The sequence below is a fragment of the Morone saxatilis genome, unplaced genomic scaffold, assembly GCF_004916995.1.
Source record: "Morone saxatilis isolate NCDOM2014 unplaced genomic scaffold, NCSU_SB_2.0 Contig15, whole genome shotgun sequence".
Taxonomy (NCBI): Eukaryota; Metazoa; Chordata; class Actinopteri; family Moronidae; genus Morone; species Morone saxatilis.
This window is the reverse complement of record NW_023339707.1, coordinates 20,801,596-20,825,179: the sequence shown is the minus strand read 5'-3', so window position 1 is coordinate 20,825,179 and position 23,584 is coordinate 20,801,596. Positions and strand designations below refer to the sequence as shown.

At 40.3% G+C, this 23,584-nt stretch overlaps 2 protein-coding genes across 2 annotated transcripts in view; both read right to left on the bottom strand.

Annotated features, from left to right (window-relative positions):
* Positions 1–7,763, bottom strand: part of LOC118324774 (synaptophysin-like) — a 15,307-nt gene extending 7,544 nt beyond the window's left edge. Inside the window, exons 1-2 of the mRNA XM_035657235.1 lie at positions 7,671–7,763; positions 6,205–6,270 (exon numbers count right to left, since the gene is read on the bottom strand). Of these exons, the coding sequence (XP_035513128.1) occupies positions 6,205–6,270; positions 7,671–7,688 (84 nt within the window). The 5' untranslated portion in view covers positions 7,689–7,763. The remainder of the gene's footprint in view (positions 1–6,204; positions 6,271–7,670) is intronic.
* Positions 7,764–8,828: 1,065 nt separating this feature from the next.
* LOC118323904 (voltage-dependent L-type calcium channel subunit alpha-1D-like) overlaps positions 8,829–23,584 on the bottom strand; it is a 20,196-nt gene continuing 5,440 nt past the window's right edge. The window contains exons 13-47 of the mRNA XM_035655972.1: positions 23,397–23,557; positions 23,006–23,231; positions 22,655–22,862; positions 22,386–22,506; positions 22,197–22,269; positions 22,040–22,103; positions 21,891–21,948; positions 21,698–21,794; positions 21,423–21,552; positions 21,261–21,320; positions 21,062–21,168; positions 20,760–20,847; positions 20,443–20,550; positions 19,734–19,786; positions 19,483–19,629; positions 18,846–19,047; positions 18,594–18,752; positions 18,375–18,485; positions 18,173–18,256; positions 17,373–17,399; positions 17,122–17,250; positions 16,949–17,014; positions 16,358–16,449; positions 15,966–16,125; positions 14,749–14,876; positions 14,552–14,648; positions 14,363–14,465; positions 14,166–14,267; positions 13,817–13,941; positions 12,826–13,172; positions 12,584–12,724; positions 11,739–12,121; positions 11,070–11,185; positions 10,647–10,976; positions 8,829–9,460 (exon numbers count right to left, since the gene is read on the bottom strand). Of these exons, the coding sequence (XP_035511865.1) occupies positions 9,254–9,460; positions 10,647–10,976; positions 11,070–11,185; positions 11,739–12,121; positions 12,584–12,724; positions 12,826–13,172; positions 13,817–13,941; positions 14,166–14,267; positions 14,363–14,465; positions 14,552–14,648; positions 14,749–14,876; positions 15,966–16,125; positions 16,358–16,449; positions 16,949–17,014; positions 17,122–17,250; positions 17,373–17,399; positions 18,173–18,256; positions 18,375–18,485; positions 18,594–18,752; positions 18,846–19,047; positions 19,483–19,629; positions 19,734–19,786; positions 20,443–20,550; positions 20,760–20,847; positions 21,062–21,168; positions 21,261–21,320; positions 21,423–21,552; positions 21,698–21,794; positions 21,891–21,948; positions 22,040–22,103; positions 22,197–22,269; positions 22,386–22,506; positions 22,655–22,862; positions 23,006–23,231; positions 23,397–23,557 (4,810 nt within the window). The 3' untranslated portion in view covers positions 8,829–9,253. The remainder of the gene's footprint in view (positions 9,461–10,646; positions 10,977–11,069; positions 11,186–11,738; positions 12,122–12,583; positions 12,725–12,825; positions 13,173–13,816; positions 13,942–14,165; positions 14,268–14,362; positions 14,466–14,551; positions 14,649–14,748; positions 14,877–15,965; positions 16,126–16,357; positions 16,450–16,948; positions 17,015–17,121; positions 17,251–17,372; positions 17,400–18,172; positions 18,257–18,374; positions 18,486–18,593; positions 18,753–18,845; positions 19,048–19,482; positions 19,630–19,733; positions 19,787–20,442; positions 20,551–20,759; positions 20,848–21,061; positions 21,169–21,260; positions 21,321–21,422; positions 21,553–21,697; positions 21,795–21,890; positions 21,949–22,039; positions 22,104–22,196; positions 22,270–22,385; positions 22,507–22,654; positions 22,863–23,005; positions 23,232–23,396; positions 23,558–23,584) is intronic.

Below are 23,584 nucleotides of genomic sequence, written 5' to 3'. Positions count from 1 at the left end.
GAACCCACACAGGCTCACTCACACACACACACACACACACACACACACACACAATGGCACGTCACTTCCTTCTTAACTCTAGTCTTGTAGTAGCGTCTACTCGCTGCAGGCATCAACAACACACTAAACTATTTACAGTAATCTTTTAGCTAATGTGAGTCGGTGGCTCGTTTGTTGGATTTACACACACCTGCTACCGGGCGAGCCTCATTGTGATTGCTTTACTCATCCTTCTCCGTTCCTGGAGGGTTTTTTTCTTTTTTTCTTTTCTAGTGTGCTCTCCCAACATTTCAAACACATCCCCTTCCCGTTGTTGGTAAAAGTCTTTAACAGGTTTTAATAACCAACGCAAATGACTGTAGATGTGATGAAAGTGGCAGCATTAATGTGTGAAGAGACTGCTGATTAACAACAGTTTCTTTTCAAGCGAAGAACAAATTTGCCATCTGCAGTAGAGCTTTTGAGTGTAAAACAACAAACATTTCTACATTATTACGATCTTACTTGGACCTATGGACGCAAATCTTTGGAAGAATATGGTTCAAGCTAATTTGAAATCTATCTAATAATCTAAAATGATAAGAAAAGGCCTGAAAAATGTCAGTTGTGTTTTATGTAGTACTTTCCCTTTAAACCTAAAGCAGAATAATAACAGTATGTAATGCTGCAGCAGATGTACAATTAATCAATACCTACAGCATGTGCAGCATGTCACAACTGCAGTGTCGGCACAAACCTTCACAAAGTGCGGATTGTGGTTTATTTTATCCTAAAACATATACGTCTTCTATCTCATTGTATTTAGTTTAACTGTATTATTGCACTACTGCAGCTGTTTTTAAGTTTAACTGTTCAAAGGTTTTAGAGCTCCCTCTGAGATAGTTAGTAGTTGAGATTTCATTAGAAGGATCAATACAGAGACAAATAAAATGTACCCCAGCTGAAAATTGGACTTTGCTTTCTTATTTTCCTGCAAACATTTGGGAGAAAATGGAAACACAAACAAGCGCTGGATTCTCTAGTTAAGAGATAATCTCAGCAACAAGCCACACTGCTGCTTCAATTGAATCATCCTGAAGCGATACAGTGTTACTAGCCAAAGGATTTGGATCACACTCACATGAGAAACCAATCGGGGGAGCGCGCATATTTACATGTAGATAAAAGTTAGTATATAATCACACATACATTCTTGAATAGTAGATGGAAAAGTTGCATTTTCTACAAATAACATGACACAAATTACTGGGCCTGATAAAATATGTTAAAAATGTAGACATTATCATACAAGTCATCTTATGTCTGTGTACGTAATTGTAATTCAAATGAAGTAACAAGACTAAGAGTTACAAACGAGGTAGAGCGGTACAATGACCTGAATGCTAACATCAGCATGCTAACATGCTCGTAATGACAATGCTAACATAATAATGTTAAGCATTTACAATATTTACCACCTTAGTTTAGCATATTAGCACGCCAACAATTGTTAATTAGCACTAGATATGGAGACTGTTTGAACGTCATTAATTTTGCAGCAATGCTGGAGAAAAAGTCCAAAAAGCGGATTACCACTATCAATAAGATTCATCTTCTGGGAGCTGTGAATAATATTTTGTGGCAATCCATCCAACATTTCCTGAGATATTTCAGTCTGGACCAAAGTGGCAGACCATTGCCACCATTGGAGCCACGTTGCTGCATGGCTAAAACCCAGTAGTAAGGAAGATTAATCTAAATAGGAGGCGCCATACCACAATTAAGAGTTGTACTTTTATGGTGATAGATGAGTGGAAGAAGGACTGATGGAGGAGGAATAACGGGCAGCCAGACTGAGAGAAAGAAATGGTGGCACACTGAGTGTTTGGTGCCATGGTAACACTATTGGCAGTATCACACAGTGAGGAGGCAGACGCTGGTTTCTACCCCTCCTGGTATGCTGGATGGTTGTCAGCTCTTCTGTGCTGAGAAGATACACAATCTTACACACTCAGACACAAACGATCCGTCTGCTACTTCTTTCCTAACACTGTCTGTCTCTCTCTGTAAAAACTGATCTACACATTAAAAAACTACAAGCGGTAGACCCTGAGTGATTCTGGATTTTTGAAGCAGATACAGACATTAATATCTGAAAGGTAGAAAAATCCATGAACAATACATTGGGCGATATTCTTTTTTCTCTCTCTGGTGAGTAAACTATAAAGTAGATACTGTTTCAAAATGATCTTTTGCATTTCTGTTCTGCAATTTCTTATTAGTTATCAGCCAACATGTACACCAATACCGATATGTCTGCAATATATCGGCCTGGACAATTCATCTGGCTATAGTCGGTATTCTGTGATGATGTTCAATACTTATCATTTTGGTTCATACAACCTCTTACATGCCGACATACAGCCAAAAGCGGAAAAGTCAGTCCCTCCATGCAATTTTGTCGAATCACTGCATCTTTGACGTAAATTTTACCAAATATTGAAGTTTAAGCAAGCCCCCGTGAAAAATGTTGATCCATATGTCACTAAACTACTAACCATTTTATTCTAAGTGGAACAAGTTGTCTTGGATTTTTAATGAATTATACAAAAAATCTTAACTAGTTTTGCAATTTTTACTATCTCCCACAATTTCATTGTAAAAAGCTGTAGTGAAATCAGGCATTTAGGGCCGTCACAATGCCCCAAAAAAAGCCAGCAAAATCCTGGATGGACTGAAAAGTGCAGAAATAAACACTAACTGTGTAAGCCTTCACCAGAGGCCCTGGAGTAATAACCACAGAGTCACCAGTGTCTGAACAGCAAAAGCCCCAGAGCTACAACAAAGTCAAAAGCTTTTATTACACATTAGGGACTACACCAAAGTGAATAAGGCTCTCACTTCATGTTCTCACTAACAGTCTTTTTTAATGTTTGCTGGGTATAAGTCAGAATGTGAAATTTGAATGCAAATGAAATTCCACACAGCGTTCTCATCCTGTATCGGTAGAGGCAGGAGGCTGTTTGCGTTCTCTATGCTTGAGCTCCACATCAGCTTTATTTGGGAACTCAATGTCTTACAACATCCATCAAATCTAGGCTTTGTCAGCACTATTCCCCAGAGACAGAGAGAGAGAGTGAGACAGAGAGAGAGAGAGAGAGAGAGAGAGAGGGAGGGTGTGGTTGGTATGGGAGGCGGGCTAAAGCTACATGAGTCACACATACAGAGCGCTGTTTAAATCTCACGTAGAAAAAATGGTGCTCAGAAGCTTTCATGAGTAATTTTTCATCATTTAATAAAAACATTAGAAAACACACACTCAACCAAAATCCAATCTATTTCATCTCTCTCAACAAATTAAAATGTATTAATATGCTGAGAAATGCCGCGTTGTATTTTCTATAAAAGCAAATCAGCACAACAAAAAGCCAAAAAAAGGTTTGATTCTGCTAAACAGAAACATCTTATTCATTGCTGCTTGTTTCCACTGAAAGAAGGGGTGGTTCCTCTCTGCCCTCCTAAAAAACACTGTGTTGCTGGTTGTGCATGCCCATATTAATCCAGAAAAAGCAGCAGCTCCAGCAGCCCCTCCTCTACTCTGACGCTGAGGCACGCAGCCCCTCTGACAGATGATTCATGGGCCCTGGCCTCCTGAGCACGGCTCCTGATTGGTGGTTGTGCTTGCTGTGACCCAGGGAGGCAGTGATGAGGTGCTGGCACACTCACACAGCTTCAGGGAAGGACTACAGAGTCATGCAGCACGCTCATTCCTCTGGCTGTTCTCTGGCATATCTGCAGAGCCCATTACAGTGTGGGACTCTGTCAGAGCTGCTTCGGCACGCATGCTTTCATCTGGGCTGTGTTAAAGTGTGTTCTTATAATGAGGATCAGGGGTGTTGCTGAGGATTATGGGTTGTATGTGCAGCAGGGGCACAGGTCCTCAATTTCCTTCTCTACCCTCCCAAAATGTATATAGAATATTGCATGCATATAGGTCACGATCAGTTACCAGGAATGTAGAACTACGTTTTTTTAAAATGTGTATTTATTTAATCTATTTATTGTTTCTATATAAAAGGTTAGAATATTGTGAAAAATACTTTTCTACAGCCCAAGGTGACCTCTTTAGATTGTTTAGCTTCAATCAAACCCCAAAATATACTCAGTTTACTATCATATAGGACAGTGATTCCCAACCTTTTTCCTTAAGGGACCCCTTTTCTATCATTTAGCAAATTGACGACCCCTGAGTGAATGATATTTATGGATATTTCATATTATATTCAAAACTGTACAATGAACCCAAACAGTGAACTCAATAACTGCAACAAGTTTGTGTAAAATTTGTGATTTGGATGAATTTTGAGGAGATTATTTCCTATTTAGGGAACTGTTTATACAGTTTCTTGTCTGTATTATATATTTTTTAAATCATTTTTAGCAACCATACAGACATAGATGGATAGATATAGGTCTAGTGTGTATATTCTGTGAATATTTTTTACATTTTCTAGTCTGTCTTAAAATCAAGAAGGCCTCGCGACACCCTGTGAAGCTTTGGCAACCCCTAGTGGGAGAAGCCAGAATATTTTTAGGCATTTTTGCTTGACAAATACCTAGAAATGATTAATTGATTATCAATTAATAGTTGCAGCTCTATACTATACTATACTGAAAATGCTAAGTGGCTGCCATAACCAGAACCACAAACCAGAATCAGTTCAAAGCGTCACATCAGGGTTCAATATAACATAAGACACTTAGCTGCGGGGGCATGCATGGGTAATTAGTACCACTATTTCCACCACTGTGGTGCCCCAGCTGTAGAGAGGCACCACTGTTAACCCTGCAGCCTCTTCAGTGTGGACATGCTGCTGCTGATAGAGGACAAACAGTACCCATTATGTCTAATCTTCTGAAACCTTCTATAATAGCTCTTGGATAGATCAACATGAATGCAAGTAGGGCTGCAACCAACAATTATTTTCATTATCCATCCATCTGATGTTTATTTTCTTATTTAATTGATTTGAATGTCAGAAAATAGTGAAAAATACCCATCACAATTTAGTAAAGCGCATGTTGATGTCTTCATATTGGTTGTTTTCCCCGACAAACGCCCAAAATAATCAAATTATGATAAAAAATGACAAAGAAAAGCAATGAATCTTCATAATGGAAAATCTGGACCCAGGGAATGTTTGGAATTTCTTTGCTTGGAAAATATGTAGAGCACTGATATCAGACGAAATATAAGTACATTTGTGTTCTTACCAATACAGAGTACCGATATGAGTACTTAATAATAACATTACAGCTTTGACAGTGACTTTGAAAACATGTTTCTCATTTTCTGTAACAAATTAAATATTGTTGCTTAAACTATCTCCAAACTGCTGACGTTGCTTCTCCTCCTGCTCAACTTTTTTAATAAAATGGTTGCTGGTTTTCTAATTGATCAATCACATAATTGTTTCAACCCTAAACGGAACTGGATGAATTTCAATAGTGAAAATCTAAATATTTTACAATCCTAGAGTGAAATTTAATAATTCAGTAAACATAGTCATGCTGCTCTCTTCATAGAAAAACAACAACACTTTTTTTTCCCCACTGTTTTCTGGCTCCATCATCTGGTGGAGGAGACTGAGCACATGAAACAGAGATCATGAACTGCACTAGTATGCAGAGGTTGTGTCCTCTGAGAAGGATTTGACAAACTGTCATTATATTCCTCAGTAGACTGACAGAGTGTTACTACAGCAGTGACGTAACACTTCCTGCTGGGGCAGTATCGTCATCACCACCAGGATACGAGAGCCTCCTTGATATTAACCTCAATCAATATTTCAATACATTCAAATAATGATTGATTGATTGATTGAAGAGTTTCATGTTAGAAGTATGTTACTCTAATATTTCTGCAGAAAAGAAGAACATCCCGTGAGAGAGGGGTTGAACTGTAAACCTTGTTTTTTTTTTTCAAGAGTGTGGAGTCACATCCATTATTAAGCCCCAGGCAGCTTTGTGACCTCTGTGTGACAGAAGGTCACAAATCTGTCAGTAAGAGACATGGCAACATTATTTATTGAAAACAATACAAGCTCCAAGTGGTTTATCCACAATAATAAACATAAATATATATATATTTTTTTTTTAATGAAAATGGACAATATTCATGAATGTATTGCAGTCACCAATAACAATGTAAAATCGAGCACTTACCCACTGTAGAATCTTTATAAATCCCAGAGGTTGTTTGATTACCGTGAACTGCCCTTGGGCCACCAACTGCCAAAAATCACAAAATCACAAAATCAGCTATTAGTGAGGTTTCATTTCTGTTTTTTTTTTTTTTTTTTACATTTTCACACTGACTCTTGCTCTTTCTGTGGGAAAACAGCCTCTCTCAGCAGACCAGGTGACCACGATGATAATATGATGATGCTGATTAAAAACACGAACCTAATTACCTCAGACTCAGAGCCCACAGGCCTGCATGGTCTACTGCTGGCACCTGCAGGTGTTTGTTACATGGCAAATATCTGCCAGTGAATAAAAGTGCCACAGCTGGCATCTTTGTGCGCCTACGAGTTGATGTACAACTACAGTAGTCATTTTGATATTGACTGTGCTATGTGTGTGCGTATGTGTGGGAGAGCACCTGCCAGCATTACAATTAGACAAAGCTGATTAACTGACTGTATTCTCTGCTGCACACTTCCCAGCCGTCTTTTCCCCCCACCTCCTCCATTTGAGGGAAAATCTCGCCAAATATTTACAATTGACGGCGCAAAAGGAGGATGCATTTGTGCGCAGGTGAATGCGACACTACAAAGAAGGCGGTGTGTCCCTGTGTGCATCAATAAATGGCCGCACTGGAATAAGCAGCAGTGATGGGTTTTTTTTTTCTCTCTCTCAAGCTGTTGGGGGGACTCATTGTTTCTCCAGACGCTGTGCATGCCCCCAACACCCATATTAAACAGATGACGCATGAACTGATGAAAAAAACAAAACAAAAAAATCATTAGGCTATCAGTGCAGTCTCATAGCCTGATGTCCGCTCATTTCGCAGGAAAAAAGGGGCCTCGCTGGCTTTGTCACAAACCACACAGCTATGAGAGGGATGAGCTGTCCGCGGCCATAGAGATGCAGGAGCCCGTCCTCATCCTCTGTGTCGGGCCTACTGCGGCTAACGGAAAACACCGAGGGGGCCTTGGAAATTAATCAGATTTCTGTTTGTTATCTTAGCAACAGCAGACTAATTGAGACGTGAGACGGTCTAAATCAATTATCTGAAATCCCTGGAGATAATATGCTACATCCTCTCTTTCATTTTGCCAAATGTCATTACTGCAGCAATCTCTGGACATCCTACACATTTTTTTTTTTTTTTTGGGACTGTCAGCGGGCCGCTCCATCACACCGACTGCAGCATCAGTAGTGGAAAATTGTCCAATTAAATCGCGCTCCGTCGTGCCTTTACACCTCTGCAATTTCCACATTAATGCATAAAGTATGATTTCGACTCCAGTGCATCGAAGGCAATGCATTATAACCTTAAAGGATCGGCGGAAAAAAAATATCTTTATTTGAGCGCACGACTAAATAAAATGAGGCAAATTAAATGAACATCAGCAACCGAACAAAACATTAATGAAATAGATGATTTCCCCCCCCTGAAGCCTTACCTGGTTTACAACATCCATCTTGGCCGCTTACTCGCTGATAAGAGGATCAGAGGGGCGGAGGGAGGGAGGCGTCTCATCCGGAACAGCCCAGAGGAAGGAAGCCGCCCATGGAGGAAGAGCCGTTGCACTGGCGTCACGAGCCGGGGCGAGGACGTGAGAAGCGTCTTGACGTCAGAGAAATCGCTGGACGTGGAGTGGGGGAGTGAGAGTCTGACCAATCACAGCGCGGCTTTATTCTAAGGGAGCCCGAGAGCTGCCCGCGGGTTGAAAACGCAGAGAGGAGCGCATGGAGACTGTTCACGCTTTAGTAGACAGGAGGAGTGAAGTGTGTGATTGTGTGTGTTTGTGTGTGTGTGTGTGGGTGTGTTTGTGTGTGTGTGTGGAAAAAGGTCGGCGATGGTGCGTGAACTGCTGCTGGTCATTAACAGGAAAACAGCTGTGTATTTTTAGATTAATATATCTTTTTTTTTTTTTTTTTTTTTAGTAGTTGTAGGCAAACCTTCGCCTTCTCCACAGAACACGTTTATGGGGAAGTTCAGGTTGAGTTTTAGGGTTATTTTTACTACATCCATGCAAATGCTGAAAAGGATGAGTGTTTAATTTAACAACAGACACACATGGGTTGTTGTTTTGCATGATTCTTTTTGTCTAAAAGGGGAAGAGAAACCCAGATGCCATTGTCCATCTGCCGGTCCATTAATGACTGATTATGTAATTCACTCTTTTGCGTTTTGCTGCGGGTTTTCAACAACATCCATTATAGCTCTGCTGTGGGAAAAGAAACCAAAACCCCCCTTAAAATGACCTTTTCAGCTATAGTACAGTACATAGATAATACTATACAACAATACTAACTATAACAAAAAAAGAATGAAACATGCATGTGAGAAAAACATGCTTTATTAATAATCACAAAAATCCCCAAACAAAACTCTGCTATGAGTTTTTATGTTTAATATTAGAGGATATTCAATATTCAGTATATTTAAATATTTCTTTAATATATCGAATGCTGGTGGGCTCAATCAGTAGTGTCCTCTGGGTCTCATTATTTGTGTAACAGAGTATAAATATTCAATTGATCTAATAGTTTAATATATTCTGTATATATATATATATATATATATATATTTATATTTAATTTTTATTTGCCACGATTGCAACTGAACATACAAGTGTATAAAGTAACAAGTACAGTAAAAAAAAAAATTACAATACAATGCAAAAAATGGTCCTTCGTCATGACAATGTTACGAGCAACAGTTTTCTGTCACGTACACCGTCCGCAGTCATAGTGTTCATCCTGTCATATACGGACATGTGCTCTTGAAATCAGTGTGTGTGAGTGTGTGAGTTTATGTGTACGTGTGTTTTGGCATTCATAAATGAAAGCATATTTTACCCAACACAACAATTTACCTTGGGACAATAAAGCAGACAAAACTGACGTCCCATTTGTATCACATCTGTCTTACACACATGCTGTCGACTCCACATTCTTATATAAACACACACCACATTTTTTTTTTAAAACAAACTTCACATCTCAATTTTTTCACACAGTTATTTCAGAGTTGCTGATCTCAGTAAGAGATCACGCAGTTCATTTCGTCAGCCAGTTCATCCTCAAAGCGAGAAATCGACTGACTGGCACCGCGAGCTATGAGGTCAGCGGCAGCGCTCTCCATATCGTCCAGGCTCATGTGACAGGCTTCAGCAATCTCCCGCTTGGCAAAGCTCACAAACTTTGGGTCCCTGGCGTAGACACCGAGACCCTCGGAGATCAAAATCTGACATTGGAAAAGAAAGAAAAAGCAGAGTACAGTACAATGATTCTGTCTCTCACAGACAAACATAAACATGCATGTCTGTCTCATTGTCATGATGTTCAGTGCACAGAGAATTTTATCAGCTGAAAGAGTCACTTAGACAAATTGAAATGCCCTCTGGTCAACAATGAGTAGGAACTTTATTTCTTCCATCATAATGTAAACAGTGGATTTACAGCGCACTTAGTAGAATGAGAAAACATTACTCTAAGAAGAGTTTCTCTGAGTGGTGCTCCAATATGTGCGTCAAACTACATCAGCCAATACCAGAATAAAAAATTTAACTTTTTAAACTGTGGATATTTTCCACAGATTGTGGAATTGTTTTTTGTTTCTTAACGTGAAAGTTGTGTGTTCGTATGAAATCTGACACAGGTTTTGCTCGCTGTGATCATTTGTTTTTAACTTGCTTCCAATGAAATTTGTACGGTGGCCCTCAGAGCTCAAGGCCCTGCAACTTATAAGAATAACGACTGCAAATAGACAAAACACAAGCAAATTAAGGAAACATTTTTCACCAATTTGGCGACACATGTGCGACATTTAGAAAAAAACACTGGAACAGAAAACACAACCAAATACAGAAACGCTGCAAGAAGCACAGACGACAACGTTCACTGTTTCCAGGGGACAATAAAAGGTGATGAACACTGCTGCTTGTTGTTGTTATGGTTTGTGACTCGTGAATTTATTGAAGTCGTTGCTCTATTTGGTTGAGTTTTGTCACTTTGCAGCATTTTGTCTAAATGCTGTGCATGTGATGTCAAATTCGTGAAGACATTTTCTTAATTTACTTGCGTTTTGTCTATTTGCAGTCTCAGGGCCACCATAGATCCACAGGTCTGCTGTTCTGCGCAAACATCTATTCTAAAGATTATCTGTAGCTGTGGCTTCAGCAGTCTGAGTTAGTCAAAACTTCCATAGTTACAGTTTTTTTAATATGAAATTTCCTCTATTGGCTATTGTTATACGATAGACTTGAACAATTGTTACACTATTCTTTGATACAGCTGTTAAAATGCAGATATTTGGTTGAAAATATTGGTTTTAGTTGAGAAAACCCACTAAATCACACTGCCAGAGGGTTCAAATGGTGTATAAACTGTTGGTTGCTAAAGGTTTCTTCACCTGCTGCATTATTACTCACCGACTCAACCAGACTGTCTGCACTGCCTCTGTCTACGAAGCCCTGGTTGACGGGTGGCATCCTCATGCTGGTGTAGGTCCTTGTCTGACCAGGGTACCAGCCGGGGCGGGTTCCTGCAGGGAGGCTGGCAGAGCCGTCATTCCACAGCGGCTGACTGGTGCCGGTGGCTTCGTCCACCAGAATCATAGGGGTGTAGATGAGCTTGCCCTTGCGTGCTGAGGGGTTGACTATTCCTGAAACAGGAGTGGTGCCAGCTCCTGCTGTAGTCACCCAGGAGGCGGACGACATGGAGGACACACTGCTGGGCCGGGAGTCCAGGCTGTGCTGGGTCTGACACAAGAGAGTAAGAGCAGGAGAAGACCAGTGAAATAAGATGTGTGAACGCTAACATTTTGAGTGTATGATTGTGTGCCATTGTTTTACCTGTAGACGGGATCTGGATGGGGATGCGCTTCCACGGTAGCTTCCTGGGATTGGGAGGTGGTTGTCCACGCTGCTCTGTGGCCTCAGACACTGGAAGTTAAAGGTAGGTGCACGACCTGAAACGATAAGCAAGGAAGCGTCAGAAAACTGGCCAGAATGCATGACTACAACCCTGTGTGGAGGGATTTAGCATTAGCATGGCCGAATGAGCCCACTAGGGGGCCCCGGGGTTAAAATTCATTTAATTTCAATTCAGTTTGTAGGTAATTAAACTACCACAAACCAACTGACACACAATCAAAGTCTGGGTAGTTTACCTGCTTTACTTTGCTACTAATCCAGCAATGAGCACTAGTAGTTACTGTATAACTAGAATCCTGTGCCTGTATATAATTTGTGACTATTCCACAGCACAGGTACCAGCCAAAATAACTCATCAAACATCCAACATTTTGAGTGATTTAGTAGTGGGGTGATGGTTTTAAATTAGACTATAAACAATCATAAAACAGTATGGCCATCATTTCCCAGAGCCTAAAGTGACAAAATAATCTGCTGTTTTGAACAGCAGTCCAAAACCCAAGAACATTCAATTTACTATAATCAAAGAAAAGGGAAAGACACATGGAAACAATAGTTGCAACAGTTGCAGCTCTAATGGGACGTTACCTTTCGGTATGGTAGGAAGTAGTCGTCTCCTGGTGAACTGTGAGGTGCCATTCTCATTTCCATTGTAGCCGTTCCCGTTGTAACCATTGATACTGCTGCCATTGTCATTGAATGTACTTCCATTGCCGTTGGCGCTGATGACACTGCCGTTGTCATTGTAGCCAGAGTATCCGTTCCCGTTATATTCATTTGTGTCATAAGGAGTGGGGCTTGTAGCAACACTCCCTCCATTCATGTTGGTGTCATTATAACCGTTGCTGACGTAGCCATTGGCATCCTGAGAGTCGTAAGGTATCTCCACAATGCTGTTAGCTCTTTCCAGGACCTGATCGTTGTAGCCTGTCTCAGTTGGTACAGGAGAGACAGCTTCTGGGTACACGTACCTACAAGATCAATACCAAGAGTTTTAGCATGATTTAAGATGTTCAATAGTTATTTGCCTTCCTGCCAAGAGTTAGATGAAAAGATCAATATCATTCTTGTGTCTGTCTGTTAAATATGAAGGTGGAGGCAATAAATGGTTAGCTTAGCTTAGCTTAGCATAAAGACTGGAAAAAGGGCCAAAAAAGCTTGCCTTGTTCTTTTCAAAGGTAAAAACATCTGCCTACCAGCACCTCTAAAACTCACGATTAACACTTTATATCCTATTTGTTTAACTATAACCATAAAACAAAGGTGTAAATACAACCAGGTAAGTCAACCGCCTGCTGGCTCCAGCTCCATATTTAATGAACAGACATGAGAGTGTTATCGATCTTCTCACCAAGGCAAGAAAGGGAATAAGTGTGTATATCCATTCCTCACATACTGTATCTCTCTCCTCCCTTCTCTTCCTTGTTCCTTACCTGTCTACTGATGCTAGACTTGCAGCATCCCCTTCACAGCTGTAAACCTGCTCAGCTACTGCAGGTGCAGCCACCACAACTGGTTCTTCAACTACAATCTCTGGGGGAGGAGGAGGAGGCAACTCGCTGATGGAGTCCATCCTGAACAGGAGAAAACAGGTAGTTTAAGAAACAACTCGGTGTTACTTCTTACAGTACCAATGTGTAAATTCACAACTTCATATAAAACGAGGGAAACACACCTGATGGGCAGCGGTTCCGACTTCACGGGCTGTTCTGTTACAACGCTACCGCCTGCCAGCTCTGATCCTGGTCTCTCGTGCTCCTGCAGGCCCATCACCTGCTCTGTGATCACGCCCCCGTCGTCTCCCTTGGGCTCAGGTTCCATGATCACAGTTGTCTGCTCTACCAGGATGTCTATAGGCGGCAGCGGTGTGCTGGCGGGTGTATTGGTCGCTGAGGTCCCGGGCTCACTGTCAAATATCTCATCACCTGCCATCTCTCCCTCCGCACCCTCCTCCTCTTCCAGGTCACAGGCCATCGCCAGACGCATCTCTGGAGCCAGGTCCTGCAGCGTCCGTAGCCCTTGCTGAGAACACACAAAAATACCATGAGTGTCTAGCAAATATCCATAAAGTAACAACAACCCCTCAAAAATGAATTTTGCTCATTGTTACTTCATTTGGATGTTTGATCTTAATAATTAATAATAATAATAATAATTATTATTATTATAAAATGTATAGAAACTGCTTTTTTAATGTTTTTTGTAAACAAGTATGATGTTCTATATTCAGAATATTTCCATTTCTTGTAGTACTTGAACACTGAAGTGGCCCTTCTATGAGAAGACAATAGCAGCAGTGGATGCAAGCCAATTTGAGTTTGAGACCCCCCGGTTTAAGACGTCTATGTACGAGCATCATTTTGTGACATTAAAACTAGTTTGGCAGCTAATCCTGGTCCAGTATGTAACACAAATGCAGTGTGGAAACTTAAAAACCTTGAGTTCACATAGACTGAGAATAGAATAGAGAATAGAAAGTTGGAGATGTTGGTGTCTAGTAAGTAAACTTTTGAAATGAAAAAACATTTGAATCAGGTTTTTTCAATAAAATAGATTAAAAAAAGAAACATATTATCAAATTATTATTCTTCAAAGCTGAGAACTAATATATGCTGTAAAACCCACGTCTGGAGAGGAAACCTTAAGAAAAGCACAATCTAAGTCACCTGCAGGGAAGCCGCCTTGTCCTTCCTTTTGGATTTCCTCTCTCTCTCCTTTCTCTTGCGGAACTTTTTGAAATAGTCTTGAATCAAGAAGCTGGCATAAAACTTCCCACAAGTCACCTCATCCCCTGAGAAGGAAAACAAGTTGGTGATGAAAATGTGGAGGGCTAAGAGGAACTGATGGATGATGAGAAAGTCTTTGAGAAAGAAATTAATCTTGTATTCAAGCAAACAGTATATTTTTGATCATGTTACTTTGATGAGTCACTAATGGCAAACGCTGAGTTTAATATTTGTAGAGCTTTCACAGTCTTTTCATCATGGGTAGCAGCTATGCACATTTTTGGTTTACCTCTAGGGGGAGGAATTACTTCATCAATGAGCTTGGGCTTGGTGCGCTTCCAGAGCTTCTTAATGATCACCTTCAACTCTTCATTCTGCTGGTCGATGGGGCCTGACAGGGACAAAAGCAAACACATCCTTTAAGGGAAACAACATCCTAAAAACACTGAGTGAGCTAGTCTCATAAGTCTGCCTATGAGGTCTAACCTTCGGTCTTGATCTTGAGTGAGGTTCGCACGAGAGCAAACAGGGTGGCACTGAAGGTGACCGTCCCATCTGCGTGCAGTGGAACGTTCATAGCAACCAGTCTCTGAAAACACAAGAGGACGAGGCAGAAGGAGTGAGATGTATCCCACTAATTATGTTCCTAGTGTCAAGTGTGTAGCACTGACTTACCTTGCAAGCAACACGATGAGGACACAGTTTTCCAAAACCAAGAGGTGGCTGAATCCTGCGCAGCATAGTGACGACATCTATGTGCTTTATACGACCGCTGCAGGAGGCAGAAGAGCACAAAACAGACATTTACTGACATATAAGAATATTCTGGAAAACAGTTAGAGGGAACAAACTGTAGGATGAATGAGTCTTACGTGGCCTCTGGATCGTAGTCAGACCAAACTCTCTTAAACTCGTCCAGGTGGTGAGTACCGAGCACAGTCCAATCACGTGTCAGGTATTCAAAGTTGTCCATAATGACAGCAATGAACAAGTTGATAATCTTGATAGAGAGAACAGAGACATAACAGCTACTCGTTACCAACATGTCACGTATGAAACAAGATGCGACAAGTGTAATCATTAAAAAGTGTGAATTTCTGATGAAAAAGTTAAATTCAAACTACCTGAAAACCTCTAAAACACTGTATCAACTGAAATGCATGCACTTTATGTGTTTTAAGGCAATTTAATAAAAGTAATCAAAATATATATCCAGTTCTGTGAACAACCCAGCACCTGGGTCTATTTTAGCACCCAGGAGGGTCCTGGTGGGTCTCTGCTAAAGGTCAACGACCACACACAGACCGATGAATGTCAGCTGTCCACAAGAGAAGAAACCACAGAAGGAATGCAAGACACACATGAACGTGTCCGCCGTGGTTGTAAATCTGGCTTCAATAAGCTTCGACTAAGAAAACGGTCTAACCAATGAGGAGATTAAGGGAAATAATGGTCTCAACTTTACATTTTAAAATGTATGGGGTGCATTAAAAGTGTAATGTCTAGTTAAAAGGGGAGGAGGGGATAGAATTGGGTTTTTCAAAATAATATTTCCCACACTTGGATGATTTCGGGCCTCTGGCAATACTGTAATTTGCAGAATTTCACTACAGATCTAAAACAGCTAAAACGATTATGAGCTTCAACTTTCATTTCCTATACTTCAGATTAGATCATCTTCTGCTCTCACACATTCTCCAGGTTTGAAGTCACCTGCGTTTAACTTGTTTAATGTCTTAAAATAGCACTGAGATCATAGAAATGTTACCACAATATCTGCCCCCTTAAAATAAGGATTTTGCTGTCTGGATTAACCAAATCTCTCTGAGGAGCTGGGAATTGGAGAAGACGGGGTGAGCATTATAAACTGCTACTGCTCAGTTGCTGTAATACTATCCTTTCTACTTTCATCTGACTTTGATCCCACTTGACCTGACAGCCTGTAAAACACCAGTCTGAATTAATTATACCTAAATTTAATTTGGAGTCAGGAGGCCGAATTAAGTTATATCAAAGGAGGGAAAGTGTTTTACAAACGATCTGAGGCAGAAGATGGAAAGGATCTTTAATCCTCCTCAGCTTCACTCACCAGGTAAGCACAGAGCATGAAGAAGCTGATGAAGTAGATGTAGGCCAAGTTGCTACCGCAGGAGTATTCTTCGCCGGGCTCAGTGTCGGATTCTGGGTCACAGCGTCTGCCGGGCAGAGCTGCCAACATAATCTCCTGCCACTGCTCTCCAGTGGCACACCTACGAGTACACAGAGACAGGGCAGCATTCTCATTTGTCCTTTACTTACACACTGAGATATTTTAAATCTTGTTTTAAAGGAGGAGAATTAATTAGAGGACAGATTAAATACTGTGTTGGGGTTACAGCTCACACATTGCAGCGAATAGAAGAATGCAGGTCATGTTTGATCTGTTGTAAAAACTTTGAAAACACACTTGGTCTCTGTCTCTTTCTGGGTAAAATGGCTCACCTGAAGAGCACCAGGACAGCCATGAAGAAAGTCTGGAAGTTGCAGTTTCTGTTGATATGTGTGTCGTCATCAACGGCCACTTTCCCAAACGACTGGAAGGAGAATCAGAATCAGGTTTATAGCAGGTTTTTGCATACGAGCAGTTTGTCTCGGGGTCACAATAAACATATAGTAAAGTATGAAAAAAAGAAAAGGAAAAAAGGTACTGCAAGTCAAGAATCTTAAACAGGAAAATATAGAAAATATGGGAAATATCTGTTTCAAAGTAAAAATAGGTGTACAGTTTTGGGTCTTGTTTGTAACACCAGCTCGATATGGCTAATTAAAACTTAATGAAATGTATTTATTTATTTCTCAGGGACAGTGCATATTATTAATAAACATTGCCAAAATAAGCCAAAAGCCTAGTTTCCATCTGTAGAGTCCCTGGCCATCTTTACAACCTGAAATCAGTATAAGATGTGCAGGCTGATTGTCTTGTTTATGTATATACGTTTTTTTCTATTAATAATTAGTTAATTGATTAATTTTAGTTGGTGAAAATAAAACCAACCAAACCTTTAAAAGCCTCGATTGATAAGAGAGACTCACCTGCATGCCAATCACAGCGTAGATGAAAAAGATCATGGCGATGAGCAGACCAACGTAGGGCAGAGCCTGAGCAGAATAAAGTTACAATTACAAAAACAGGACTTTATAAATGAACATTGTACTGTAGCCAACCGTTTGTGATATGCCAATGACTCGCTCTGTGCCACACGGACCTGCAGCGACTTCACAAAAGTCCAGAGGAGGGTTCGAATGCCTTCTCCTTTGCTGAGCAGTTTGACCAACCTCAACACTCGGAAAAGACGGAAGAACGTAATGGACACTTTTCCACTTTCTCCTTTACCCTAAAATAAATGTGTTGAAACAAAAACAAGTGATTAAATATATGTGTTACAATGATCACACATCTTAAAGTATAAATCAGAAAACTTAAGACACGTGTGGAGTTTCAGTGGTTGTGTTCAGCTCTCACCTCACCATGACCGCCTCCTCCCTGTGTCCATATTCCATACAATCGACAACAGACACAGATGTGAGAGGAAAGAGATTAGAAAGATGTCAGGATCAGGCACAAATGATTAAAGAGCAAAACATCTGTCAAGAAACAGTTTCAAATAATGATTATTTTGATTAAGCATTGAGCATTTATTCATTTAACTGTCTCCACAACACTAGAAACACAATTCTGCTGAAGAAATACAGATTTTTGTTGGTTGGAAAAATAAAAAAAACCAGTCAAATTTCATTACATTTATTATAATCAGCTTATAAAACGCCCACTTCAGTGTGACCTCAGTGTGACCTGAGTGTCCTTAATGGAAGCTATAGGCCTGGTGGCAGTAATAGTTTTCATTCTAGCAACTGGATTCTCTTACTGGATTAACTACTTTATATGATGTACAAACCTCCTCTTTTTCAAATTATTTACTTTTAAATAATATTACTATGAGCACTGAATAATTACTGTTGTAGTACACGCAGCTTGTTTCAGTTTTTGAGATGATGCTTAACTTCTATTGAAGCCACCACGGTCAATAGCTCCCTTTGGTGTTAACTGGAGGGTTTTCATTTTTTCATAGTAAACCTTGAAATGAGTTATGAGATTCAGATGATTATTTTTTGTGTTAAAATTCACTGCTTTTACAGAGATGAACTTTTTCTCATTTTCCTTCATTTCTCTTCATAGTTTTAAAATGTGTCTGTACAATAAACACGTTTTCTTTTTCTTTTGTCAGCTAATGGAAACAGGAGTCTGAAAAAACTTACACTAAACTCAGAGACTGCAATATCCAACACGCTCCCCACAACAATCAAAGCATCGAATGAATTCCATGGATCAATGAAATAGTGCTGCAAAGGAAAGAATAAGCAGAGAGAGAGAGAGAGAGAGAGAGAGAGAGAGAGTCAAAAACAGTGTTGAGAGCTGTCGTGAATGTGATTTTTCGAAGGTAAAAGAGTGAAACCTCACATGAACCCGGAGGGCCAGTAACTTGATGATCATCTCTATAGTGAAAACCACAGTGAAGATCATGTTGAGGATGTCCATGATGGAGGTGAACATTTTAGACTGCTCGTAATGCTGAGAGAAAAGCAAAAAAAACGTCCCATCACAACACTGAAATAGTGTTGAATATTTTTTTTTTACGAGAGTGTGTGTGTGTGTGTGTGTGTGTGTGTGTGACGATACCTGAACAGCCAGAGTGAGCGTGTTCCCCAGAATCAACACGAACATGATGTATTCAAACTGGCTGGAGTTGATAATCCTCCAGAATTTAAGCTGAGACGGGTTCTTAGGAATATAAATCTTTATAGGTTGAGCTTTCAGTGCGTAGTACACACACTGGCGCTGTTAAAAAAAGAAGAAAGTGATTATTCACTTGAAAAATGACACAAATTTATTACACATAAATAATTAGATAATTAAAATGATCAAACTAACTTGATTTTTGTTGAGTTCACAGTTTTTGAACTCAGCCTCTCCTTGCTCTCGAAATGTGATAATGACAAAACCCACAAATATGTTCATCATGAAGAAGGCAATGATGATGATGTAGATGATGAAAAAGATGGATATTTCCACTCGGTAGTTGTAAATGGGACCTCGGTTAATGGCGTTGGCATCCACGGCCCGGTAAAGGAGCCTTTATACAGAAAAACACAACGTTTCTGGGTAATACACTGATTTAAAGAAGGTAAAACGTAAAGGATAAGGCTGAAGATATTATATTTTTCTCTTATTGTCAACTAATCCCATAAAAAGACCAAAACCAACAATTATTTGATTCCATTAGCTGGATATAGCTCATTACTCTGCACCATAGAGCTCCACTGTTGTCCAAAAACTATTAAAAACACATCAATGTGGTTCCTTCCTTAATGATACACATGGGCACTGTTGTTTATTTTAAGTCAATCCCACACACAGAATCACTAGAGCACCAAACATTTTAACAAATGCACTATTCACTCCAGGGAAGTTGGAAAGTATTAAGAGATTGACTGAAATATTCTTGGATTTTTCTTTACATAGGATTTGTTGACAATATTAATATTCACAATGTAAAGTTACTACTCACTGTGGCCAGCCTTCAAATGTTGACACAGTGAACAAAGCCAGCATGCCCATCAGCACATTGTCAAAGTTGAAATCACTGTTTTCCCAAATCCTTTCTTTTACCATGGGGTGGTTCATATCCCCGTCTTTATAGACCACAAACGTTCCCCTAAAATGCAACACATACACACGTGTTATGACATGTGACAGCACGTTCAAAGACTGTTAAGTGCTGTATAGAAAAGTAAAGAAATTAAGAAAAAGAAAACTGACTTGCACTCGTCGGGCGTGTGTTTGGCTTCATCTGTGCAGCTGTAGAATCTGCCCTGTAACATTAAACACAGGAGAGTTATACCATTAAAAATGCTCACTGGTCACTTCCCCTTTAAATGCTGTGAATAAGAGAATATAAATACACTTTATAAGTTACACCTGTACAATCTAATCTGCCCCTCCACTTACAGACTTTAAATGCAACTACCAATTAGAATAATACATTTTCCAGTAGTAGCGAATAGGATAGTTTCCATTGGGGAAAGATTACATAGTTGCTAGGGGCTTTTTAGAAATAAAGAGAGTTGGAAAAGACACCAAGCTGGCAATACTGAGGGTACTGGACGCAACCACGTTGAGGGAGTCACACACTTATTATTTATCTTAATAAACAGAAATAAATTGAAAATAAATATAACTATAACTATAACTAGACAAAGTGCTCAAAAGGGGAGGAAATATTTTACATATTTTCTACTGTGTATTGGTGGGGGTAGATTGGTACTATTTCAGTATGTCCCCACCAAAGATTGCGTGCTTGTGCCCTTGTGAGGGGGGAAGAATATTAAAAATACCACTCATAATGCAGTCCAGCACAATACCACCAACTATAAACATTATAGGCGTCATAAAAGTAGATTTTATGGCAAAACAGTTGTACCTGTGTACCTAATAAAGTAATCACTGAGTGTAGGAATCACTCATGTACCTTGAAGAGCTGCACTCCAATACAGGCAAACATGAACTGAAGGAGTGTTGTGACAATTAAGATGTTGCCGATGGTTCGGATCGCCACAAACACACACTGCACCACATTCTGTGAACACACAACACACAACAGAGGACATGTGTTAGCTTCGCATAACAACAAACTGTACTTTATATACACCAAATAAATAGCAATATACACAAAAATAGCAACACCGGTGCAATATAATACAACAATCCTGTAATAAATACTAACTTAAGTAATATATAGTTTGAATATAACAAAAAAACAAAGGTTAAAAGAAGAGAAGGGTCCACCTTTAGTCCCTTGGCTCTGTTAATGGCTCGAAGAGGCCTGAGCACTCGCAGCACTCTGAGAATCTTGACCACAGAGATTGCACTTGAACTGAGAGCAACAATGCAAAAGGTTAGAGTCAAGAAAACAAAAGATAAAGAAATATGGCAGATTGGGCTGAGAAATAGAGAATATAAAGTATAAAACAACACTTAAATGAGACATCGCTGCTCCTGTACATTAAAGACACACAATCGTGACTTCTATTAATTTTTCTGTCAGAGGAGAACTGTGTGTGGTTCGAGTTAGACCGATATCTACTTACTGTAAAAAGAAAGACGTGAGCGACACGCTGACGACCAGCAGGTCAAGAAGGTTGAAAGCATTTCTACAGAAGGAGCCAGTGTGCAGAAAAGCTCCGTAGACTGTCATCTGGACGTGAGTGAGGTGGTGAAGAAACAAAGTTAAAAACTACTCCATCTAATTACAGCAATGTCGTCAATTCCGGCCTCTGCAACCATTACCTTTAGTACGATCTCCACTGTGAAAACTGAAGTGAAAACATAATCGGCGTAACCGAGCACCTGGGGATGAGAGAAATTAGTATTCAGTCTGGTTTATTGTGTGGGTAATGATGAGCAGATGTTCTGTCTGCAAGGATGAGGCTCTGGTGTTGTCGGTCTTACTATGTTCCTGAATGAGTGGGATTTGATTGGATCCTCAGCAGCCAGGGAAATACTGCTGAGGATGATGAAGATGAGAATGAAGTTGGTGAAGTAGGGGTGATGGATGAGGTTGTGGCAGGCAACTCGCAAACTGAGAATGGGAAAGGAAAGTGGATTATTTTAAGCGATATTTTGGTGTTAAAGCATATAACACAAATCCGTGGGGAGTTAAAGAGTAAGATTATAGAAGTACAGTTAAATTAGGTTAATTTGGTGCATGTATGATCTCAGGTTACCAGTTTTTCTTTCCAAGAATGAAGAAGGAGCTTCCATCAGGGATTGGAACGATTTTCTCTTTGGGACCCGAGAACTCAGGTTTTAATGGAGCAACTCCTACAATAAAATAAAGAGCAAAGAAGAAAGGAGTAAGAGACAGTTTACATCTTAATCAACATGTCTGCTGCTTCTCCCACATAGCGTCACTCTCACCCTCCAGTCCCTCGATGGCCCTCAGCTCCTCGTTGTCTTGCCAGTCGTCCTCTTCGTTCTACACAGAAAGACAAAAGATCAGCTGATGTTGTTTGTCATTTCACTTTAAATCCAATGTGGTGCAGGAAAATGAGGAAAAGATTCTCTACCCCTGCATCTTCATCCTCTTTCTCTTCATCCTCATCCCACTCTTCCTCCTCTTCCTTTTTCTCTCTGAAAAAATTAACAGCAGCAGGAAATAAAAGGATGAGTCCGTTATACATGTGTTCACTGCTCACCATCCTCTTTTTCTTTTGTCAAACTTACTCAACGTTTTTCTTTTCTCCGCCTCCTGCCAAGTTGTCCACAGCGATAGCCAAGAAGACATTGAGCAGAATGTCTGATTACAGAATTAAGGAGGCCAATTTGTTCCATTAGGAATAAAATACAAACTATTTAATGCTCAGACTGCAATAGGAATCAGACAGTGAGTGCACAAACACTGGAAAAGGATACAGTTACCGCAGACAAACAAGATGACGAAGTAGATGCACACCACCATGTTGGGGAAGATCGGCCCTCCGTAAGCCATAATACCGTCGTACATCACAGCGTTCCAGTCCTCTCCAGTGAGGATCTGCACAGAGAGAGCATCAAAGAAGACAGAAAAGAGAGACACAATAGACAGGCAGAGTGAGAGAGCTGCAACTAATACCACAATATCTATATAACAGCTAAGTAGAGACAGTGGTAACATCGTAAGACAGTGAGGAAATGTAAATCACCTGGAAACATGTGAGCAGAGCCTGAGGGAACGAGTCAAAAGTACTTCTCTTCATCTGAGTCTCGTCAAAGTTGAATTTGCCGCCAAACAGCTGCATGCCCAGCAAGGCGAAGATGATGAGGAAGAGGAAGAGCAGGAGCAGAAGGGAGCAGATAGCTTTCATGGAGTTAAGCAACGAGTTGACCAGGTCAGACAAAGCAGCCCAGTGCCTGGGAACAACAAAATCAAAGACAGCATATATCAGAAACATAAGATGATTAGAGATCTGCACATAGATGTCACTGGTTACTTCCTCATGCAGCTGACTAAAAAAGCTCCAGATGTTTTACAACTGAACTCTGGCACTAATTACCGAGTCATCTTGAATATCCTGAGCAGTCGGATGCAGCGCAGCACAGAGATGCCGATGGGCGGGATGACGTCCATCTCTACGAGCAGTGTCTCGAGGATGCCGCCACACACCACGAAGCAATCAAAGCGGTTGAAGAGTGCCATGAAATAGATCTGCAGGCCAAAGGCGTACATCTTCATCAACATCTCCAGAGTGAACAGCAGCAGCAGGATTTTGTTGGCTCGCTCTGAGGGATGAACAGAGAAGAGAAGATATTTTAGTATTAGGATGTATTAGGAGTGCATTTTGCTCTGGTGATTCCTTCTGAGTCAGGTTGTACAGCTGGTTGAGGGCAGGACAAAAAAAACAAACATTAGTAAGGGTTAAAATAAAAGGAGGAATGGATTCTTACCTTGCATTTCTGTGAGCCACTTTGGCTGACCGTAATGCTCGGAGGCACTGGCCACTGTGTTGAGAAACACCAGCAGAAGCACCAACCAGTAAAAGTTAGTGGTCTTCACGGCCACACGGCAGTTCTTTCTGAATGTATGATTCAACTGGCACAACTGGTCACTAAAAAAAAAAAAAGCAGTGTTTTAA